This window comes from Somniosus microcephalus, chromosome 21 (genome assembly GCF_052327205.1).
Source record: "Somniosus microcephalus isolate GS21.2 chromosome 21, FLI_Smic_1.0, whole genome shotgun sequence".
NCBI lineage: Eukaryota > Metazoa > Chordata > Chondrichthyes > Squaliformes > Somniosidae > Somniosus > Somniosus microcephalus.
In genome coordinates this window covers 54,233,353-54,251,537 of record NC_141007.1, presented here as the reverse complement: position 1 = coordinate 54,251,537, position 18,185 = coordinate 54,233,353, and the positions used below count along the sequence as shown (strand labels likewise).

Sequence of the window (18,185 nt, the reverse complement as noted above, 5' to 3'; positions counted from 1 at the left end):
GGGGGCCATCCAGAAAGAGAGCGGTGCTGGAGTTTCAGGACCAGGTGTAGGAGGCTCTGACAGGGTTTGCAACCACAGTGACTGCGAGCGTGCAGAGAGTGGAGGAGTCCATCTCAAACATGAGCACCACCATGGCGCACGCTCTGGCAACTGTAGGTTCCGCCATGGAAAGGATGGCCACCTCCATGGAGGACATAAATCGCCAGACTCAGGAGAACATGGTAACACTTCTAAATAGATGGTCATCTATGGAGGATAGATGGGCATCTATTGATGAGAGAAACCAAAGGTTCATGGACGTCCTTGTTATGAGGAATGTCAGTACTGAGATGGGTCCTCATGGCCCCACTGATGTGCAGCAAGGTGCTCTCCAGCTACTTGCTAGTAGAGAAGTGTGGGTGACCCATGACAGGTATGATGGTGGGCGGGGACATGGGAGTGGGGGCTCCTCTTCAAGCGCTCAAACTTCCACCCCCTTGCCAACCCCTCGGTCAGAGCCCCAGATACCTCCCCGGACAGCGATGGCCGAGTCTGCCCTCACAGGCTCCAAAACCCAGAGGACGACCGCCAAAGGCGTCTAAGCAGGCGCAGCAGGGAAACGAGCAGGCTGCCTCCACCTCTGCTGAAGCCACAGGGGTAGCAGCACGTAGATACATGTGTAAGAGAAAGATCCCACATAAATAGTCACAAGGGTAGTCACTTGGGTAATTTGCTATAAATGAATGTTAAGTTTCTGTTCTTTTACTTTGTTGTAATAAATTACTTTTTTCTGATTGTTTGCATTCGTTGCCATATGTGTGCTCACAATTGGAAGTGGCAGAGTGAAGGGTAAGAGCGCCTTTTATGTCCAGCAATGGTGGTGGCAGTGCAAGGAATGCACAGTCCATTGTAGAGATGCTCTATGGTGTTGAAGTGGGGTGATGCCAACCTTCATGCGCATGTGGCTGCCACATGTCTGTGCTGCATAAAGTTAGATGAATCTAGCATTGATTAGACCAACCCTGGTGTTACAGGCAGCAATGTTCCCACATGCTGGTCGCATTGGGCCAGCTGCCTCTTCCAGGTCTTCCTCATGCTGAACCTCATCCTCCTCCTCCCCTGAAGAGGCTGTGCACTCTGTGCCTTGTTCCTCAGGCAGCGCTAATCCTCACTGCAGTGTGATGTTGCGCAGGGCACAGCAGACAACGATGATTCTCGAGACCCTGGCTGGTGTGTATTGAAGGGCTCCACCAGATCTGGCCAGGCATCTGAAGCCCATTTTGAGCAACCCTATTGTTTGCTCTGTGACACTTCTGGTGGAAATGTGACTTTGATTATAATGCTCCTCAGACTCGTTTGATGGCCTCCACAAAGGGGTCATTAGCCATGTCTTCAGGGGGATAGCCCTTGTCTCCAAGGAGCCAGCCAGAAAGTTAGTTTGGTGTTGTGAAGAGCTGAGGGACAGTGGACTGGCGCAGGATGTAAGAGTCACAGCAGCTGCCAGGGAACTTGGTGCACACATGCATGATGTTCTTCCTATGGTTGCGCACCAGCTGCACGTTAAGGGAGTGAAAGTCCTTGCGGTTGACAAATACTACTGTGTTCTAATGGGGTGCCCTGATGGCCACATGTGTGCAATCGATGACGCCCTGCACCCGTGGGAAGCCAGCCAGATTGACAAAGCCGAGTGCCGGCTCGGTAACACTGACTTCATCAGTGGAAAAGTGGATGTAATTGGTGGATTGTTAAAGAGGGCATTGGTGACCTGCGTGATGCATCTGTGGGCGGCCAACTGGGAGATGCCGCTAATGTCTGCTGCTGATCACTGGAAGGAGCCTGACACAGAGAAGTTGAGGGTGGTGCTGACTTTGACAGCCACCGGTAAGGCGTGTCCACCTGCTCCTCTGGGTTGCAGGTCTTGGTCCAGCATTGTGCAAATGTCTGCGACTACCTGTCGCAAAAGTCTCAGCCTCCTTTGGCACTGCTGCTCAGTCATGTTGAGGAAGCTCATCCTCTGCCTGTAAACCCTGTGTTGGGGGTATCTCTTGCGGTGCGGTGCAGCCCTGCGCTGATGGCCTCTGCCCTGTGCAGCAGCAGGTGGCAGAGGAGAAGGTTGTTGCTCTTGTTGTTGGTGCTGCTGGTGTGCCTGGTTCTGCTGCTGCTGTGGCTGATCGTGGTCAGATTCTGAGGACCTGGGTGAGAGAGTATAAATCATTCCCATTCTGCTGTTATATATGGCAGGTGAGGATGAGATGTTAGAAGCAATCCGTCAATGGGGAGGGAGGTTATTCCAAGGAGGTGACAGTGGATATAGAGTTTACAGCACACACTTACAGCCTCAATAAAGATCAAATGTGTCTTCCAAATCCTGAAATAAGCAACTTCTGATAATGGAAAGTTAACAGATGTGAAAGGTTAGCTTTTATACTGCAGTTGCAGCTGTGAACTATTCAGCTCGATGGAACTCCCGACATACTTACCTGGCGTGATCTCCGAACAACGTGAACCCCGTTAAAAATGTGGTAAAATAGAAATAGGCTGACAAAATAGTCGTTAACAAGCACTTAACAAGCATTTAACTATCTTAAATGCCTCCCCACTGCTTGTTGTCGGGTCTGTTCTGAAATCGCAGACCCGACACTTTGGAAACTTACATGGAGGCGGGTTCGGTGTGGGCTCTCAACCCGCTGTCAATCATTTCGATTTTAACAGCGGACCCGCCTCCGAACCCGCCCTCCGAGTGCCGGCACAATCGCGGCCACTATTTTTGACAACTTGGATCACCTGATTTAAGGGAGGCAAATTCCTCATGGACTGAAATCAAATCCTAGAAGTGCAGTAATACTGAAACATACGTCATGGGGGAACATTCAGTTGGGTAGCACCTCCTGTTAGCGCCGGGGCGAGGCGAATCCAGCGACGCACGGCAAATCCGGGCCCCCCGTTGTGCCGCTGGTACACGGTACCGCCGGGGACGTCAACGCCAGGCAGATCGCGACATCTGTGATCTGCACAATTGATTTTCGTCACCTACCTTAGCGCCTCGACCAGATAGCGACAGGGAGCGGAGGCGTCAAGCAGGTGGAAGCTGGCTCCAGGGACGTTATTTAAAGGGATCATGAGTAATGAGTTGCAGCTGTTAGGTTAATGGAGTTTCAGTGCTTTCTTGTCAGTTTGACATCGTGCAACAGTTTAAATCAGTCATTTAAAGGTTCTTTTGTATCAGGAATGTTGTAACGAAAAAGTAGTTACGTTTATTCTTAAAAAAATATCAAAGTGCTACACTTGTTTACATTAATGGGGGCTGTACTGGCAGCCGACCTGGCCCTCCAGAATCTATGGCGGAGAGAGTGCAGGCAGCGAGAAAGACTGGGACATGTGGCCAGAGGGAGGAGGAGGGCCATCGGGGCTCTCAACAGGAGGCCTAACCCTCCGAGGGTATTTCAAGAGCACTTCTCCTACCTCCAATTAAGTAAGGAGCAGTGTATTAGAAGGCTCCACTTCACCAAGGAGGTGGTCACAGAACTCTGCCACCTCCTGCAACCAGACCTCCAGCCTCAGATCTGGGTGACCACAGCTCTCTCAGTGGCAGTCAAGGTCACCGTCGCCCTCAATTTCTTTGCCAGCGGATCCTTCCAGTCTGCAACAGGAGACATAGTTAACATCTCACAGTATGCCGTCCATCACTGCATCCAGGAGGTCATAGAGGCTCTCTACACTAGGAGAAGAGACTACATTTCCTTCACCATTACCAGAGAGAAGCTGGACGAGCGTGCATGTGGCTTTGCCAGGATAGCAGGCTGCCCCATGGTGCAGGGCGCCATTGACTGCACCCACGTGGCTTTGCGGGCATCGCATAACAATCCTGAGATCTTCCGTAACCGCAAAGGCTACCACTCACTTAATGTACAGTTGGTGTGCGACCACAGACAGCAAATCCTCAATGTCAATGCCCGCTATCCTGGCAGCAGCCACGATGCCTTCATCCTGCACCAGACCAGTGTGCCAGCACTCTTCCAGCCACCACATCAAGCTCGCGGCTGGCTGGGCGGAGACAAGGGCTATCCACTCTCCACCTGGCTCATGACTCCCCTCCACAACCACAACACTCCTGCACATATAATGACAGCCATGCTGTGACTAGGAACATCATTGAGCAGACCATCGGGGTGCCCAAGCAATGGTTCCGCTGCCTTGACCACTCGGGAGAAGCCCTCCAGTACTTGGCTGAGCGGGTGTCCCATTTCGTCGTGGTGTGCTGCATGCTCCACAACTTGGCCATCATGAGGGCCCAGCCCTTGCCAGCAGGGTTTGCGGGACCACCTCAGGAGGAGGAGGATGATGAGGAGGAGGAAGAACAGGAACGAGGGAGGAGACAGTTACTCAATCGGCCTTCCGGAAGGATGGTCCGTGATCTCCTCATCAGACTGCGGTTCCATTCAATTAAACCCCCAGATCCCTGTTGCTCACCACATCCCCATCATTCCATCCCTGTTGCAGGCCATATCACTGCGCACAGCTGAAATGAGAGACACCACAAAAGAATCCAAATTGAATTAATAAATTTATCAATAATCAGTGAACACATATTTACAACGACAATATTTACTATTCACCCTTGTGCAATCCCTTAGTGCCTCGCGTTACTATGCCTTTGCCTACTCTAGCGCTCTTACGAAGTGTTGGCCCAGTGGCTGCAGCACGGCTGGTGGAAGGCTGCTGAGTGTCCATGCGGGAGACTTCAGATAGCCTTGCAGGACGCCCTCGACCAGCTCTGGACCTGGAAGGCCCGGCTGTAGACTGCACCACCTCAGCATGGGCGGCAGCAGTCTGGGCTGGCTAGATGACAGGCAGCGACAAGGGCATTGGCAATAGTGGGAGCAGGAATGCTGTCATCCTGAGAGAGGACAGCAGGTTCCTGCTCCACTGACTCACTGCCACTCCCCCGGGGCAGCACCTCAGCATCCCTAGCAATCTGTTGGAGCACAGATTGCTGGCCTGCTGTGGCACCGTGAAAGCCCCGTTTGACGGTGGTAGACCCAGCCATGATGGCAGCAGTCAAAGCTTGCGTGGCATCAATCTGAGACTGCATGAGAGTAGTCTGAGATTGAATGCCACCAAGCATAGACTGCATTACCGCATTAAGACGTTGTGTCGCTTCTGCCTGTGCTGCAATGGAAGCTGCCAGATCACCCATCACACGCAGCACCAGGTCTGGGTCGCCACGGTCTCTCTGGGAGTCTACCATCCTTTGCAGACTGGAAATGATGGGCTCCATGGTGTGCGCAGAGCCTTGTGCAATGTTGGAGGTGGACTCCTCCACGCTCCTTACCATTGCCGAGAGGCTCTCTGGCACCCTTGCCATTGCACCTATGATCTCCGTGTGCATGCCCATCACCCTTCTTCTAAAGGCCTCCCCATTGAGGTCTTCATCTGAGTCCTGTGCAGCAGAACTCGTGCGCGATCTCGTCCTCCGGGGAGCTGGCCCCAGAGCTACCCTTTCCCCCTGGTCTTGCTGAAGCCCGCTCGTTCCTGGTGCATCACCCTGTGCAGATCCCACTACTATACTAACCTCTAAAGAACGCGTAGTGCCAGTATCTGAGCTGGTGCCTGCGGGTGAGACATGCAGTGACGCGGTGTGTTCTTCCTCATCCTCTTCTCCCGCCTCGCTCTCTATCATGCCCTCAAGGACAGGCTGCTCAGGTGCTTGCTCATTATCTGAAAGCATAAAGGCACAAGAGTCGGGTTAAGGTAAGGGGAGGGGGCAGGAAGGGAGAAATGCATGCATGCAACATGATTAGCTGGAAAGTGTGAAACGCTTGTGGGGTAAGGGGGAAGTGGGATGTGAGAAGAAGTAGTAGGGATGAACATAGCATTGTCCCCAAGGGGGTTAACATCGCCGGTGGCCATGGCGTCCACCTCCTGGTGCCCAATAATCTGCAGCACTCGATTCTCCAACGCAGACAGTGGTTGGGTGTCAGCTTGTCCCCTGCCTGTGCACTCCCGCTCCCTCCTGTTGTGAGCCACCTTGGCCTGGAAGAGCAAGGAAAGTGTGTGAGTGAGTGTGCAGCAATGTGTATGGGTGATGTGCCTGCCATAATTGAAAAGCTGTCATTGTGTGCAAGTTGTGAGATCACAGATCACAGATCACAGAAATCACAGAAACCCCACAGTGCAGATAGAGGCCATTTCGGCCCATCGAGCCTGCACCGACACATATCCCACCCGATCCCCGTAACCCCACGTATTTAATCCCCTTAACACTAAGGGTCAATTTATCATAGCCAATCATCCTAACCCGCACATCTTTGGACTGTGGGAGGAAACCGGAGCACCCGGAGGAAACCCACGCAAACACGGGGAGAATGTGCAAACTCCACACAGACAGTCACCCGAGGCCGGATTCGAACCCGGGTCCCTGGCGCTGTGAGGCAACAGTGCTAACCACTATGCCACCGTGCTGATGTGGGTGTGAGTGTTGGTAGGTAGAGATCGTTGGTGGGTGAGTGTTGGGGGTGTGGTGCTTTGGGCAGTGTGTGCAGGCTGAGGTTCAGAAGGTTGTATGTAGCATTTGTTGAAGCATTGACTCACCCTGACCACCCGACTGAGGATGTTAAATTTCTTCCTGCACTTTGTATGGGTCCTGGGGACCACAGTGCTGCCCGAGACATGCTGGGCTACCTCCCTCCATATGGTTCGGAAGACCTGTGGTGAGGGCCACTTGTTGGGTAGAGCACCGCCCTCCGTCTCTCCACAGCGAAAACCAACTCCTCCAATGCTTGATCACAGAATCTGCGGGCTGTCTCCCTGGGACGTGGATCTGCCATGAGTACAGCTGCTTCAGTCCTCCAGCTCCTTCTACTTGACCTGCTGCTGCTTGTTGAGGCAGCTGCACAGCCAGCAATGCTGAGGATGAGGTTCTCCAGCATCAATGAACCTCCTTTTTAAGAACTGGAAAAAGCCTGTGGCAATGATGACTAGCGATTAGACTGCACCTGACACTGGTTCACCCTTGGAGTGGAACGCCAATGAGCTTGGGATTTAAGGCTTAAATTAGTGCCCTAATCATTTCTTTGAGCAGTGAGACTTAATTTTGTGTGCAGTCTAAAGCATTAGCGCCTGGTGCTAATTCTCTAGCTTTTCTAATTTTACCGCCCATTCCTGGGCTATAATGAATTTCTAGCTCCATATGTCAAATACTTTCTCTACTAAATAACAGTACTATCCTGCTTGCTTCCTTTTAGGAAAACCTGCAAACCAAATTCAGCTTCCATCCAAAAATTCTAAATTCAGGGCTTGGACAACAAAGTTTACTGAATTCAAAAATCTTCAATTTACCCTTATCCTGTAAGAGGAGTTCCTGTTCTGGAAGTAACTATTGACCCGGATATTCCGATCCCTACAGGTGTGTACGCGCTGTGTATCAGCCCGTAGGGACATCGGAAATGCCGGTTTCAGACATGCACAGTGCATGCGCTGAAAACTGGCATTTCTGATCTGTGAAGAATGTTCTTGACAGATCGGACGCCTGCCCTGGAGAAGGGCCTCTGCAGGTGGAGAGTTCCGCTTTCTGGAGACCCTCCACCCACAGAAAACCCTTAGAAATCTTACGCCTGGTAAAAGCAAGCGTAAGGCCTGCTTTTACCAGGATAAGAGTTGAAAAAAGTATTAAAAAAAATGTTTTTCCACTCATTTATCATTTAAAAATATTTTTAAAAAGCTAAGTTTATTTTTAGCCCTGTAAAAAACTTTATTTTTTTCAAAAAATTCAATTTTTGTTTAAAATATTTAATTTATTGTAATTTCAACTAATTTTAAAAAGGTGATGGTTTTTAAAAAATGTATTTAAAGTTTTACAATGTTTTTTCATTGATCTCCATTCATATATTTGACAGGTCTATCTGTCAAGTGTATGAAGGGAGATTCCCTTCTTCTATTGGCTGGCCTGGCCCACGTGATCCCAGGGACGCTTGCGAACCGCATGCGCCCTGCGCACTTGGAGTTTGGAGAGGCCCGGGATCGGACGTGTAGGCGCCCCGGGAGCCCTCAGGTAAGTCCATAGATTGTTCCAGATCAGAGGTCTCCGCACGCAGGAGGCCTCCGATCGGAAAATATGGCCCAATGTATTTCCAAATTTCAGCCAGTTTAGACAGTTAGACCATTTTTGTAATACTTTCAATTTTTTAACTTCCAAAATATCCTCAAATTTAAACAGTGACTCCCTGTTTTCAGACTTTATTTGAACCCCTGTGGTGCTACATAAACAGGACCTGTATACATATTGCTACTATAATAAATGCTTTATTGAAACTTTGAGACTTAAGGAATGTTCTGTGATTCCGTATAGTTTTCCTGAATATATATGCTAGTAATGGACATGACTGAAATCTCTCCAGTGAGGAAGCCACTTGCAATTAGCTTTTTGAGGAAGTGTTTTAATACAATTCTCTGAATTTCAAGAAAATATTAAATGTCATCTTGGCTCAGACGTTGTTCCAAAAATACCATGTTCACTGTTATGTTGCAGCTCATCACAAATGCAATTACAGCAAGCACTGAAATACTGGCAAATAAATGTCTTAGAAATGCATCTAACACTTGTAACTTCAGTGGTGAACTACTTAAGCCTAATCTTATAGATCTGACATTTCAGTTTCTTCATAGGATATGGAACTCTACATAATCAACTTCATACCAATCACACAATACATTTTTGCTATTTATCATGCTTAAGGATTGAACAGCAGTGATCATGAATAGTTGCTAATTTGGAAAAATTGCTCCAACTTAGGAAAATAATTTTGTTTCCTCAAAATGATTAAGGAATCCCTTTTAACAAATTGGTTGATTATTTTGACTACATTTAAATGCCAGTCATACAGTCACCACCATAATACTGCTGATAATAGTTACATTTATCAATCTACAATATGGATGAAACAAGCCAAGTAAGGATTGGATCAGTGCAATTTTAGTTGGCTGGGACACTGTGAAGTCACAATGATATTGTAGAGCTACTGTATTACCAGACAGGCTGGTTCATTGTGCACACTGAATCGGACCTGAACATCACTTCAAGAGATTACTTCTTTGTTTGTGGCTGATGGTTTTCTTTTTCCTTCCAAGAATCAGTCCCTTGTCTGCCTTGGTAAATCTGAGGTCTCGGACCAATGTCAACGCTCCTAACTTAGATTTCAAAGGGATTGCTCTTTGGAATATCCATCTTCTGACTGGAAGAAAGAATGAGCCCAAATAAAACAGTGACCATTTCATTGCATGAATGGCACTACCCTAATCTGTGTATATGGGTTCCTTACATAATTTAATATAAATAGGGAACACTAACAAAATATTGATGGGAGGAAAAAGTGGCTCTGAATTTATCATTTGATTTTAGTGCATAACAGGTACCTTCCATTAACTATTGGTACAAGTCATCATATTTTCTTTTCTTTTTGAGTTAGTCTCATTCCTTAAAAGCAGAATGCTAAATATAATAACCCATCCATAGCAATGCCATAGGTCAGGCTGCACCATGGGATGTTGTTGCTACCGTGAAAACACAGTTATCTCCTCCATGGACATGTTGCACATGTAACTGTTCAGCAAATATGCCTTCAGAATAAAGCAAACTGAGTTGCAAGCACATAAAACAGTGCTTTAAAATGTGTTTGTCAGTCCTCCTTATTGATGCATCAGTACAGAGGATTAGCTCTTTTCATTGCCATTATTATGCAATGACAATAACAATTCATTCTCATTGGACTGACCCCGTGTTAAATTAAAGCCAGGACTGACAAAGGTCCAGGTAAGTCCGACTCGTTACAAGTCTGGAATTACTGCCTGACTGAAATTAATTGGATCCATTGCTTAATAATTAGCTGAGTGCTGTTATTGAACCGTCCACATTTAAATTTTACTGTCCTCTCAAGCCATGTGAGGAAATACACAGTTCGTATTACCACACACCTGTATCTTTAAACCAAGTCATGCTATGCTAGACTGACTGGGTGGCACAGTGGATTAAACAGTGGCCATTCACCTCTGGAATTTGGATTCACAACCAACTCAAGCTGAATTGATGACAAGTCGCTCTATCTGCTGACTATAAGGATTCTATGTGAAATGTGTTCAGGTGGCTGTAATCCTGGTTCCGAGTGGGAATTACACCCCAGCACAAAACTGCCGCTCTAATTGGCAATCTTACTCAGAAAAGCCACAAGGTGGATGGTATATAAAATTGGTAGACCAAAGGTTATTTGTTTTAAAAAAAATCCCTTTTATCTTCTGAAGTCTTCTAGCACAGATACCTTTATCAACCAAGAAGATTAGATTAGTTGAAGACCTATTCACAGGCCTCCACCAATGATGCTCTTTAAACAAGAACTCAGAAATGCACGAGGGTCACCCAAACTGTCTGGCTCTCTGATGTTTTCCCTTCTCCCTGAAGGGGAAAGCACCTAACCACCGCCCCCGACCCATGTTGCTTCCCAAGACAGATTAACATGATTAGGGTGTCAGCCTTGGCTCATTGGTAGCACTCTCGCCTCTGAGTCAGAAAGTTGCGGGTTCAAGTCCCACTCCAGAGACTGAGCATATAATCTTGGCTGACTCTTCAGTGCAGTATTGAGGGAGCACCCCACTGTCAGAGGGGTCGTCTTTTGGATGAGATGTTAATCCGAGGTCCCATCTGTCCTCTCGGGTGGATGTAAAAGATCCCATGGTACAAGTCGAAGAAGAGCAGGGTAGTTCTCCTGGTGTCCTGACCAATGTTTATCCCTCACTAAACATCACTAATAGAGATTATTTTGTCATTTATCTCATTGCTGCTTGTGTGACCTTGCTGTGCACAAATTGGCTGCCACGTTTCCCTACAACAGTAACTACACTTTAAAAGTACTTTGTTGGCTGTAAAGCACTTTGGGGTATCTTGAGGTCATGAAAGGTGCTATATAAATGCAAGTTCCTTCTTCTTTCTAACTCGCAGGGGTAGATCTTGACTTTGTGCGATAGTGTAAAACAGGCGCTAGCGAATCAGCAGCCTGTTTCACATCTCTCTCAATGTTTATTTCCACTGAAGTAAATGGGCCTGTGCAGGGGAAAAAAATTAGAGGGAACATTGCTGGTGACTCGCTAGCAGCATTTTGACACTGTCGCACAAAGTCAAGATCTACCCCACAGTGTAGGAATCCCAGGTGTGAACCCAACCCCTCCCAATCCATGGTGCATTACACTGGAGTGCCCTGGAGATGGAGCACGCGGTGTCCGCCGGCACGCTTGAGTACTTCCGCGACCGGTGGGCGCCGCGGGGACTGGAGTGCGTTATCAACCCGGACAACCAAATTTTAATTTGATTTGTTAAGTTTCATTTAAAGTTTTTGTTAATTTACAGTCAAATTTGTTAACGTACTGATCAACAGAGTACACTGGAGTGCCAACCACTGTGCTGCCCGTTTACCATTTTTAACTTTTAGAAATACTGTACATGAATTGAAATCGGTGAAAAGTACTTTTCAAACATTTAAAGAAAAAATGTCATTACTCTTTAATGTTATAATAACCATTTGGAAAAATCTACTGCGTAAAGCATATTTAAAATGCAGTTGGCTGCTAGGCTAGGTGAGTTGCAGTACTAGGGAGAATTCCAATGGCCCTTTCTCATTATTAACATTTTCTTATCTTCTTTTTGATGTTGGCTACAGGGGCAAGCAGCATTTGTTTGGAGTTTTGTTCTGTTACATTCCCTCCTTTAGCTTTTTGTCTCTTCCTTCTTTAGGTTCCCCTCCCAGTGTGTATCCTTCTCTGTCCAAAAAGACAGGAAGCTGATCTCCCCGACTTGTGCTCATGTTAGTCTGTAACCAATCACAAGGAAATATGATAGGAATGGCTTCGCTTGGCATTCCTGCTCCTCCTGGCCCCACAACAATTCTGCCTAAAAGATTTTTGGGCTATCTCTTAAGTGGGCACCAGTGGTTCCTTTAAGGTTTGCTGGTTAGCCCACTCAGTGCTTGGTACAAATGGGCGGAACGTGCACGATGCGCATTTCACCCTAACCGGCGTAGGACCCCAATTTTGCACATTTAAGCAGCCTCCTGCTGGAAACAGGTGAGCGTACTGCTTGCCCATTTGCAGGCTTGCTTGAAAATAGCATCAGGCAGGCCTTGGGCGTCAGTCGAGGTGCTTCCCCAGCCCCGATTTCCAATTGCTGGCCGTTGGTTTCTCAGTTGAAAAATCACCCCCAATTACTTAAAAAAATGGCAACCAATGGTTGAGCAGAGAGAGCACTGATCAAGTGTCAGAGGAGCAGAGGGCACGCGGATGGTATGGAGTGAGGGAGCGATTGGAAAACGAGGACAAGGATACAGGTAAAACAAAATGAGGTCGCCCTTCAGCATTTTTGAAGTGTGGTTGGCACCAGAGCGTGTCTCAGCATCATATAAACTGTCTTTCAGATGAGACGTTAAACCGAGGCCCCGCCTGCTCTCTCAGGTGGATGCAAAAGATCCCATGGCACTATTGTGAAGAAGAGCAGGGAAGTTCTCCCTGGTGTCCTGGCCAATATTCATCCCTCAACCAACATCACTGAAACAGATTATCTGGTCATTATCACATTGCTGTTTGTGGAGCTTGCTGTGCGCAAATTGGCTGCCACGTTGCCTACATTACAACAGTGACTACACTTCAAAAAGTACTTCATTGGCTATAAAGCGCTTTGGGTCGTCCTGAGGTCGTGAAAAGCGCCATAGAAATGCAAGTCCTTTTTAACCATTATCTTGTTTTGTTCCATCCATTTCAGTCATTTTTAAAAAAAAGCAATAGTGATAACATTATTGGGATTTTAGCGTGTATGTGGTATGGAGCCTGGTGGGAGCTGAATTAAAATCAGCAGAGGTACCATTAGTCACAAACTAGGGGATGATTCTGCATCAGCAACCTGCTGGGTTCTATAACGGATCTACAGACAGTGAGCTGTCTTTTCTCTTTACCGATACTGACTGACCTGCTGTATATTCCCAGTATTCTCAAATTTTATTTCGGATAGAATCATAGAATAGCCCAGCACAGAAGGAGGCCATTCTGCCCATCGAGTCTGCACTGGTTCTTTCGAAGAGCAATCCAGTTAGTCACACTCCCCTGCTCTTTCCCCATATCCCTGCAATTTTTTTCCTCTTTCAAGTATTTATCCAATTCCCTTTTGAAGGTTACTATTGAGTCTGTATCCACCACCCCATCAGGCAGTGCATTTGCAGCATTTGCTTTTTTTCAGCTACCTTATAGTGTTGGACCCAGTAACCATTTCAACCCCCAATGATTGCCCCAAACTCCTGACCTTGACAGAAAGATATCAATATTAATCATAATTGCTTGTCACTGTTTGATTTGTAAAAGAAACTGCTGACACTTAGATTCCCCCTTTATTCTGCAAAATGTTATCTTTCACTAGGTTCTATTTTTCCCCTTGACAAATTATCACATTTTTAAAAAACATTTAAAAAATGATTGCTGTCCAGCGCACCGGTCAAATGTAACGATGCTCGCGTCTAAATTGCTAAGGAATTGCCGACCAGATATGTGAGCAGAAGAACACATGTTCACTCGAAACTGAAACAAAGGCACCGAAGAGTTAATAACACGGCTCTGCAGAAGGACTGGCCGAGAAGCAGAACGCAATTGGGTGGGTGAGCCGCTGTCACGGGGTGAACGTCGCTTTAAACCAGGAGAACCCGAGCTGATTGAAATTGAAGGAGCCCTGCGCTTGCCGGCAGCTCGGCCGCGATTGGGCGAACCGGGCGATGCCGCCCCTCTGACTGGATGACCGGCCGAGCGAGGGTGCGCTTGATTGGTCGGCGTGGCTGGAGTAGGCTGGGAGCGCGGCAATCGGACCCCATTCAATGGCTCTTCCACCGACCATTTTTCCGCCCTTTAGAAGCTCTTCTCCGAGCTGCAGCCTCCTTCCACCTCCTCCAACCCCCCCCCACCCCGCCACCACCACCACCCCTCTCTCCACCGGTAATAAACAGCAGCCAGAGGGCGAGATTCGGCTGGGTGCAGTCTGCAAAATACAAGGAGGAGATGGGGGGGGTAGGGGGAATCCCCGAAGCAGCGGCGCTATCTGAAATAGTAACATTTTGAGCAGGCAGAGAGCATGCATGCGGTGTAGTAGCACCTTTTTTTTAATCGCCCCCCCCCCTCTTTCTCTGCTGCATCTGGGTTTAAACGCTGCAACTACTCTGTAGGCAAATCGCGCTAAATATGTGGCATCTGATGGCTGCAATTTTCAAAGTGATTGAAGTATTTTCAAGTCCTGGGGCATCAAGTTCACCACAACATGAAAACTCCACGTGTTCGCCATAACTCCGCAAAATGCATTCTCGAGAAGTGCGCCGATTAAATCTAAACAACCCCCCCTCCCCCCGTCAAAACCCCCCCTGATCACCTTCAGATAGACGGTGGACAAAGTTTACAGGAGAATGAAAGGAACCGCGTTTGGAATTAAACGGAGGAATTTTTAAAAAGTGAAAATGGATCGAGGACACAGCGGATGGAAGCGAGTTGAAGGTTGTCCCCAGACTGTTTGGAAACGATGGTTCAGCAAGAATTCTGCAAAGTCTTAAGAAGGAAGGAGATGGGGAAAGCACATGAAGAATCATTGAAAGAAAGTAGACGTGTTTTGAATTTGAGAGGAAACAAATCCAGGAGCCACCCGAGAGTGGAATTGCGACCGTGATGAAATGCGGGGCGGTTAAAATCCGGCAAGAGAAGCGAGAAAAAATGAAGGTAATGCTCTACATTGCCCTTTCCTACCCCGCACAAGTCAGCTTTTTCATAGCGGCCTTTCCGAGCTGACCCGGGAAGCCGAAATGCACTTTCCGTCTCAACTGCACCGCTTGCATACAGAACAAAAGAGCACATGGCACAGACTGGGAGGCACAAAGACACTTGGCTTAATAATCTGATCAAATCGTTATTATTTTTACGCAGTACACTATTCATGTTAAAATAGCATACTTAATTAAGATGGGGTTATGGGAAATTAATTCTGAAACTTGGGGATATATGTTAGAAAGGAGTTTGTCCTCTCGATCATAGAATTTATTGGTAACTTTAGAGTAAAATCGGATCTCCTGTTGTAACACTCCACACAGAAGGGCTGGCTGGCTTCCTTTACCTTTATAGCTTGCTTTACAATTGTTAAGCAGCTGCAAAATATAAAATCGCTGTATTAATCAGTACTGATACTATCTTCGAGCTTGTTTTTTTCGCCCACCCCATTTAAAGCATGTTATTGGAAACGTGTTCAAACACGCCTAACAGAAACATATTTTCAATAAAACACTCTACCAGTAAGTGTATATATATATATATATATAACATTTTTTAAATTTATTTGGGATACGGAAGTTTTTCTTAATATGGTTGTCCATAGTTCGCAGAGATCATTTATAAAGTGCTCACATATGTTTTGTTCCTTAAATGCTGTTTAAGTTGTCCTTTCTTAAATATAGATTTGCTTTAACTTTGCAATTCTACCCGGTCTGCGACTCACGATTTCGAGACTGCAGATCGGGAATCTGCTTTCTTTGAGTTGTCGCGGTGACCATTTCATGTTTATTTAAACTCGCAACAACACAAATTGAACTAAAGCCGCCTGCTTCAGAAAGGGAGCAACTTGGCGCAATTTCCCCAACAGTGCAAAGGAAGTAACAAATACATATTTTTAAGCGCGATAAAATTTCAGCAACTCTTGTGCTGTATAATCTTTATTTTTATCGAGTTGTTTACCATATCTGTAACACTAATGGCGTAAAAATAATTGCAAACATCTGCCGACTAGAGTTCCCATTTTATGTGAAGTTGTTACCAAGAAGGTTTCCAGCGAAATGTCTCGTTTGGTTTCCGATCAATTGGCATTCGAGTTCAGATTCATAAAATCCCAATTGGCAAGTATACAGTGTACAAAATGCAGTGCTGGATATTGAACAAAATACTGCTACAGTCACTCACTATTAAGAGTTTTTAAATATCGCGTATAGGGTCTGGCTGAAATGGGCACAATTAAAAATACACTTTAAAAATGTTGAACACTGGCAACACTTAAGTCGCAGTTTGATTTTTTACATTTGCAGAATTTGATTTTTTTTTAAAGACTAGACTGCGGATAAAACAAGAGTCTTGTCAAGACTGATCGAGCCAGAGGTTAGTCAGCTTCAGGATGTTGGAGAGCTTACACATCTCCAAAACAATCAGTGTTAAACTTTTTCTCAACTGGTTGGAATCCAGCAATAAGCGTAGGTCACTTGTTAGAACTTGTATATTTTTTTTCATTTCAAAAAGTCATAAGGCTACCAAAACATGTAGGCAACAATGCAGACATGTAGTGGGAACTTACCATTTCAAAATCTTTTCTGAGCACTTTTTAAACAAACTATTGATATTTTTAGATAAATCCAGGCATCTTTGATTGGCGTTGCACTGATTTGTGTCTGCTCTCAAACGCCCCTTGTATACAGTCTTATTGTGTAATACTTGATGCAGATTTTGTGGCAAATTTACCAAATTGAATGATCAAGCGTTGAGGCATTTTAAACGTAAGCTTCACGTTACGGCCGGAACTGAATCTGCCTTTTATGTTATTTTAAACTGCTTGGAATAAAATCCACTTGGGTGAATTATACCACTCGCTTTAGATACCAAGTCGCAATTATGACTGACGGGGTAATTTAAAATCAAACTACAATTCTATTTATTAAGACTCTTTTTAAAAAAAAATGAAGGTGCTCGTTTAAGAGCAGTCTTGGTGCTAAGTGGGCGCCCAGCACTGAAAACACTAACTTTTCATATAAACCAAGCGCTATTTTTAAAGTCTCTATTTTCATGGAACTTCTGGCATGTTAGGAAGTGTGTGTGATACTACCTCCTGAGACGAAGCACAGTGTCGAGGCTCTTTTTGTTGGCAGGGAGAATCGCGACGTTGCTAACGATTAATGGTTATCAGTATGGGGTTTAATATTCTGATCCGCGTATATTTTTACTTAATGGCTCGTACCGATTATCTTAAATAGGTGCTTCCTAACAGATGCAGCGGAATTTAGATTTGTGATTGCACCGAATATTTCAGAGCAGGTTCCTCAACGTAAACAGGTATTAACTAAAGTTGAAGAAAATATATCAATCTACTTCCTTCAGTTCTGACTGAGAAACCAATTCAAATCTCCTGGCCCCCAGATTGGTTTTGTGAAGACGCACTGAATTCTAATGTAAGTAAATGTGCCGAACTGCGAAGAAATGGCAACGTGTACCTCAGGCAAATTGTGCTTGGAATAGGGGGGGGGCTTAACATTATTCTTTGTACTTCCTGAATGTCAGGGCTAATGGAAGGAACTTGGCCGCTGGTGAAAGGTTTGGGACGTGTGGTGTTTAAACCACGATGGGAGAGAGAAAGCCTTTCTGACTTTTTGCACGTCTGAACCGAGAAGTAGGTGGATGGGGTTTGTCTGGAAGATTCTGCACACAGGGACATTTCTAGGCCGTCACCCACAGGGTGGGTATAAGTGACGCCGCCCCTGTTTTAAAAACACGAGAGAAAAAGGTCCAGCCAAAAAAGCCGTTTCTGATTCGTGCCGATTTCCTCCTTCATTCATTCTGTTCTAAGCGTATTCTTTTCTGCTTTAGGAGTGCCGACAGCAGAAGAGAGAAATGAATTGCGGGGAAAAGACACATCTGACTGCATAAAAGATGGGAGAATGCCTACACACACGTGGAACCCATACAAACAAACCACTGTTAATTCCGGAGGTTGTTCATTATTTTTTAAGAAGGTTGCGTTCACTCTGTTTAAAATAAGAATGGGAACCTTCTTGGGAATATGTGCACACATACACGTTAATTCAGGAGCCGCCTTGTCGTCACTGTTTATACATTGTTTTGGAACTGCTTTTAATCCACAGTTTTGCCTGAGAAAATAAAACAACATTTCATCAACCGTTCCCCTTTTTAATCTTTGTTTTTTTTGCAAGATAAAACACGTTCTGAAAAGGGTCAAAGATAATGCATATCACTGAGAATGCACATCATAAAATAAAGAGAAGCAAACTATTTCTCCGTTTTCAACAAACGCTCTGGCGCTCCTGCCTAGAGAAGGCAAAGCGGAACTGTTGCCGCGTGTATATAAATCCACGCCTTATACCAGACATTGACAGTTTGCA

The 18,185-nt window shown here is 46.0% G+C and overlaps 1 protein-coding gene across 7 annotated transcripts in view; it reads left to right on the top strand.

The window, feature by feature from the left end:
• The window catches only part of LOC147102809 (uncharacterized), a 96,329-nt gene extending 78,363 nt beyond the window's left edge, over nucleotides 1-17,966 (top strand). For 3 of the 7 annotated variants that reach the window (XR_015073119.1, XR_015073123.1, XM_085963644.1), the window contains one exon: nucleotides 17,653-17,966. Coding sequence is in view for 1 of the 7 variants with exons in the window: in XM_085963644.1 (XP_085819770.1) it covers nucleotides 17,653-17,945 (293 nt within the window). In the remaining 6 variants the exon portion in view is untranslated. The other 4 variants (XR_015073118.1, XR_015073122.1, XR_015073121.1 and 1 more) reach the window with 4 other exon arrangements.
• The last annotated feature ends 219 nt before the right edge of the window (nucleotides 17,967-18,185 follow it).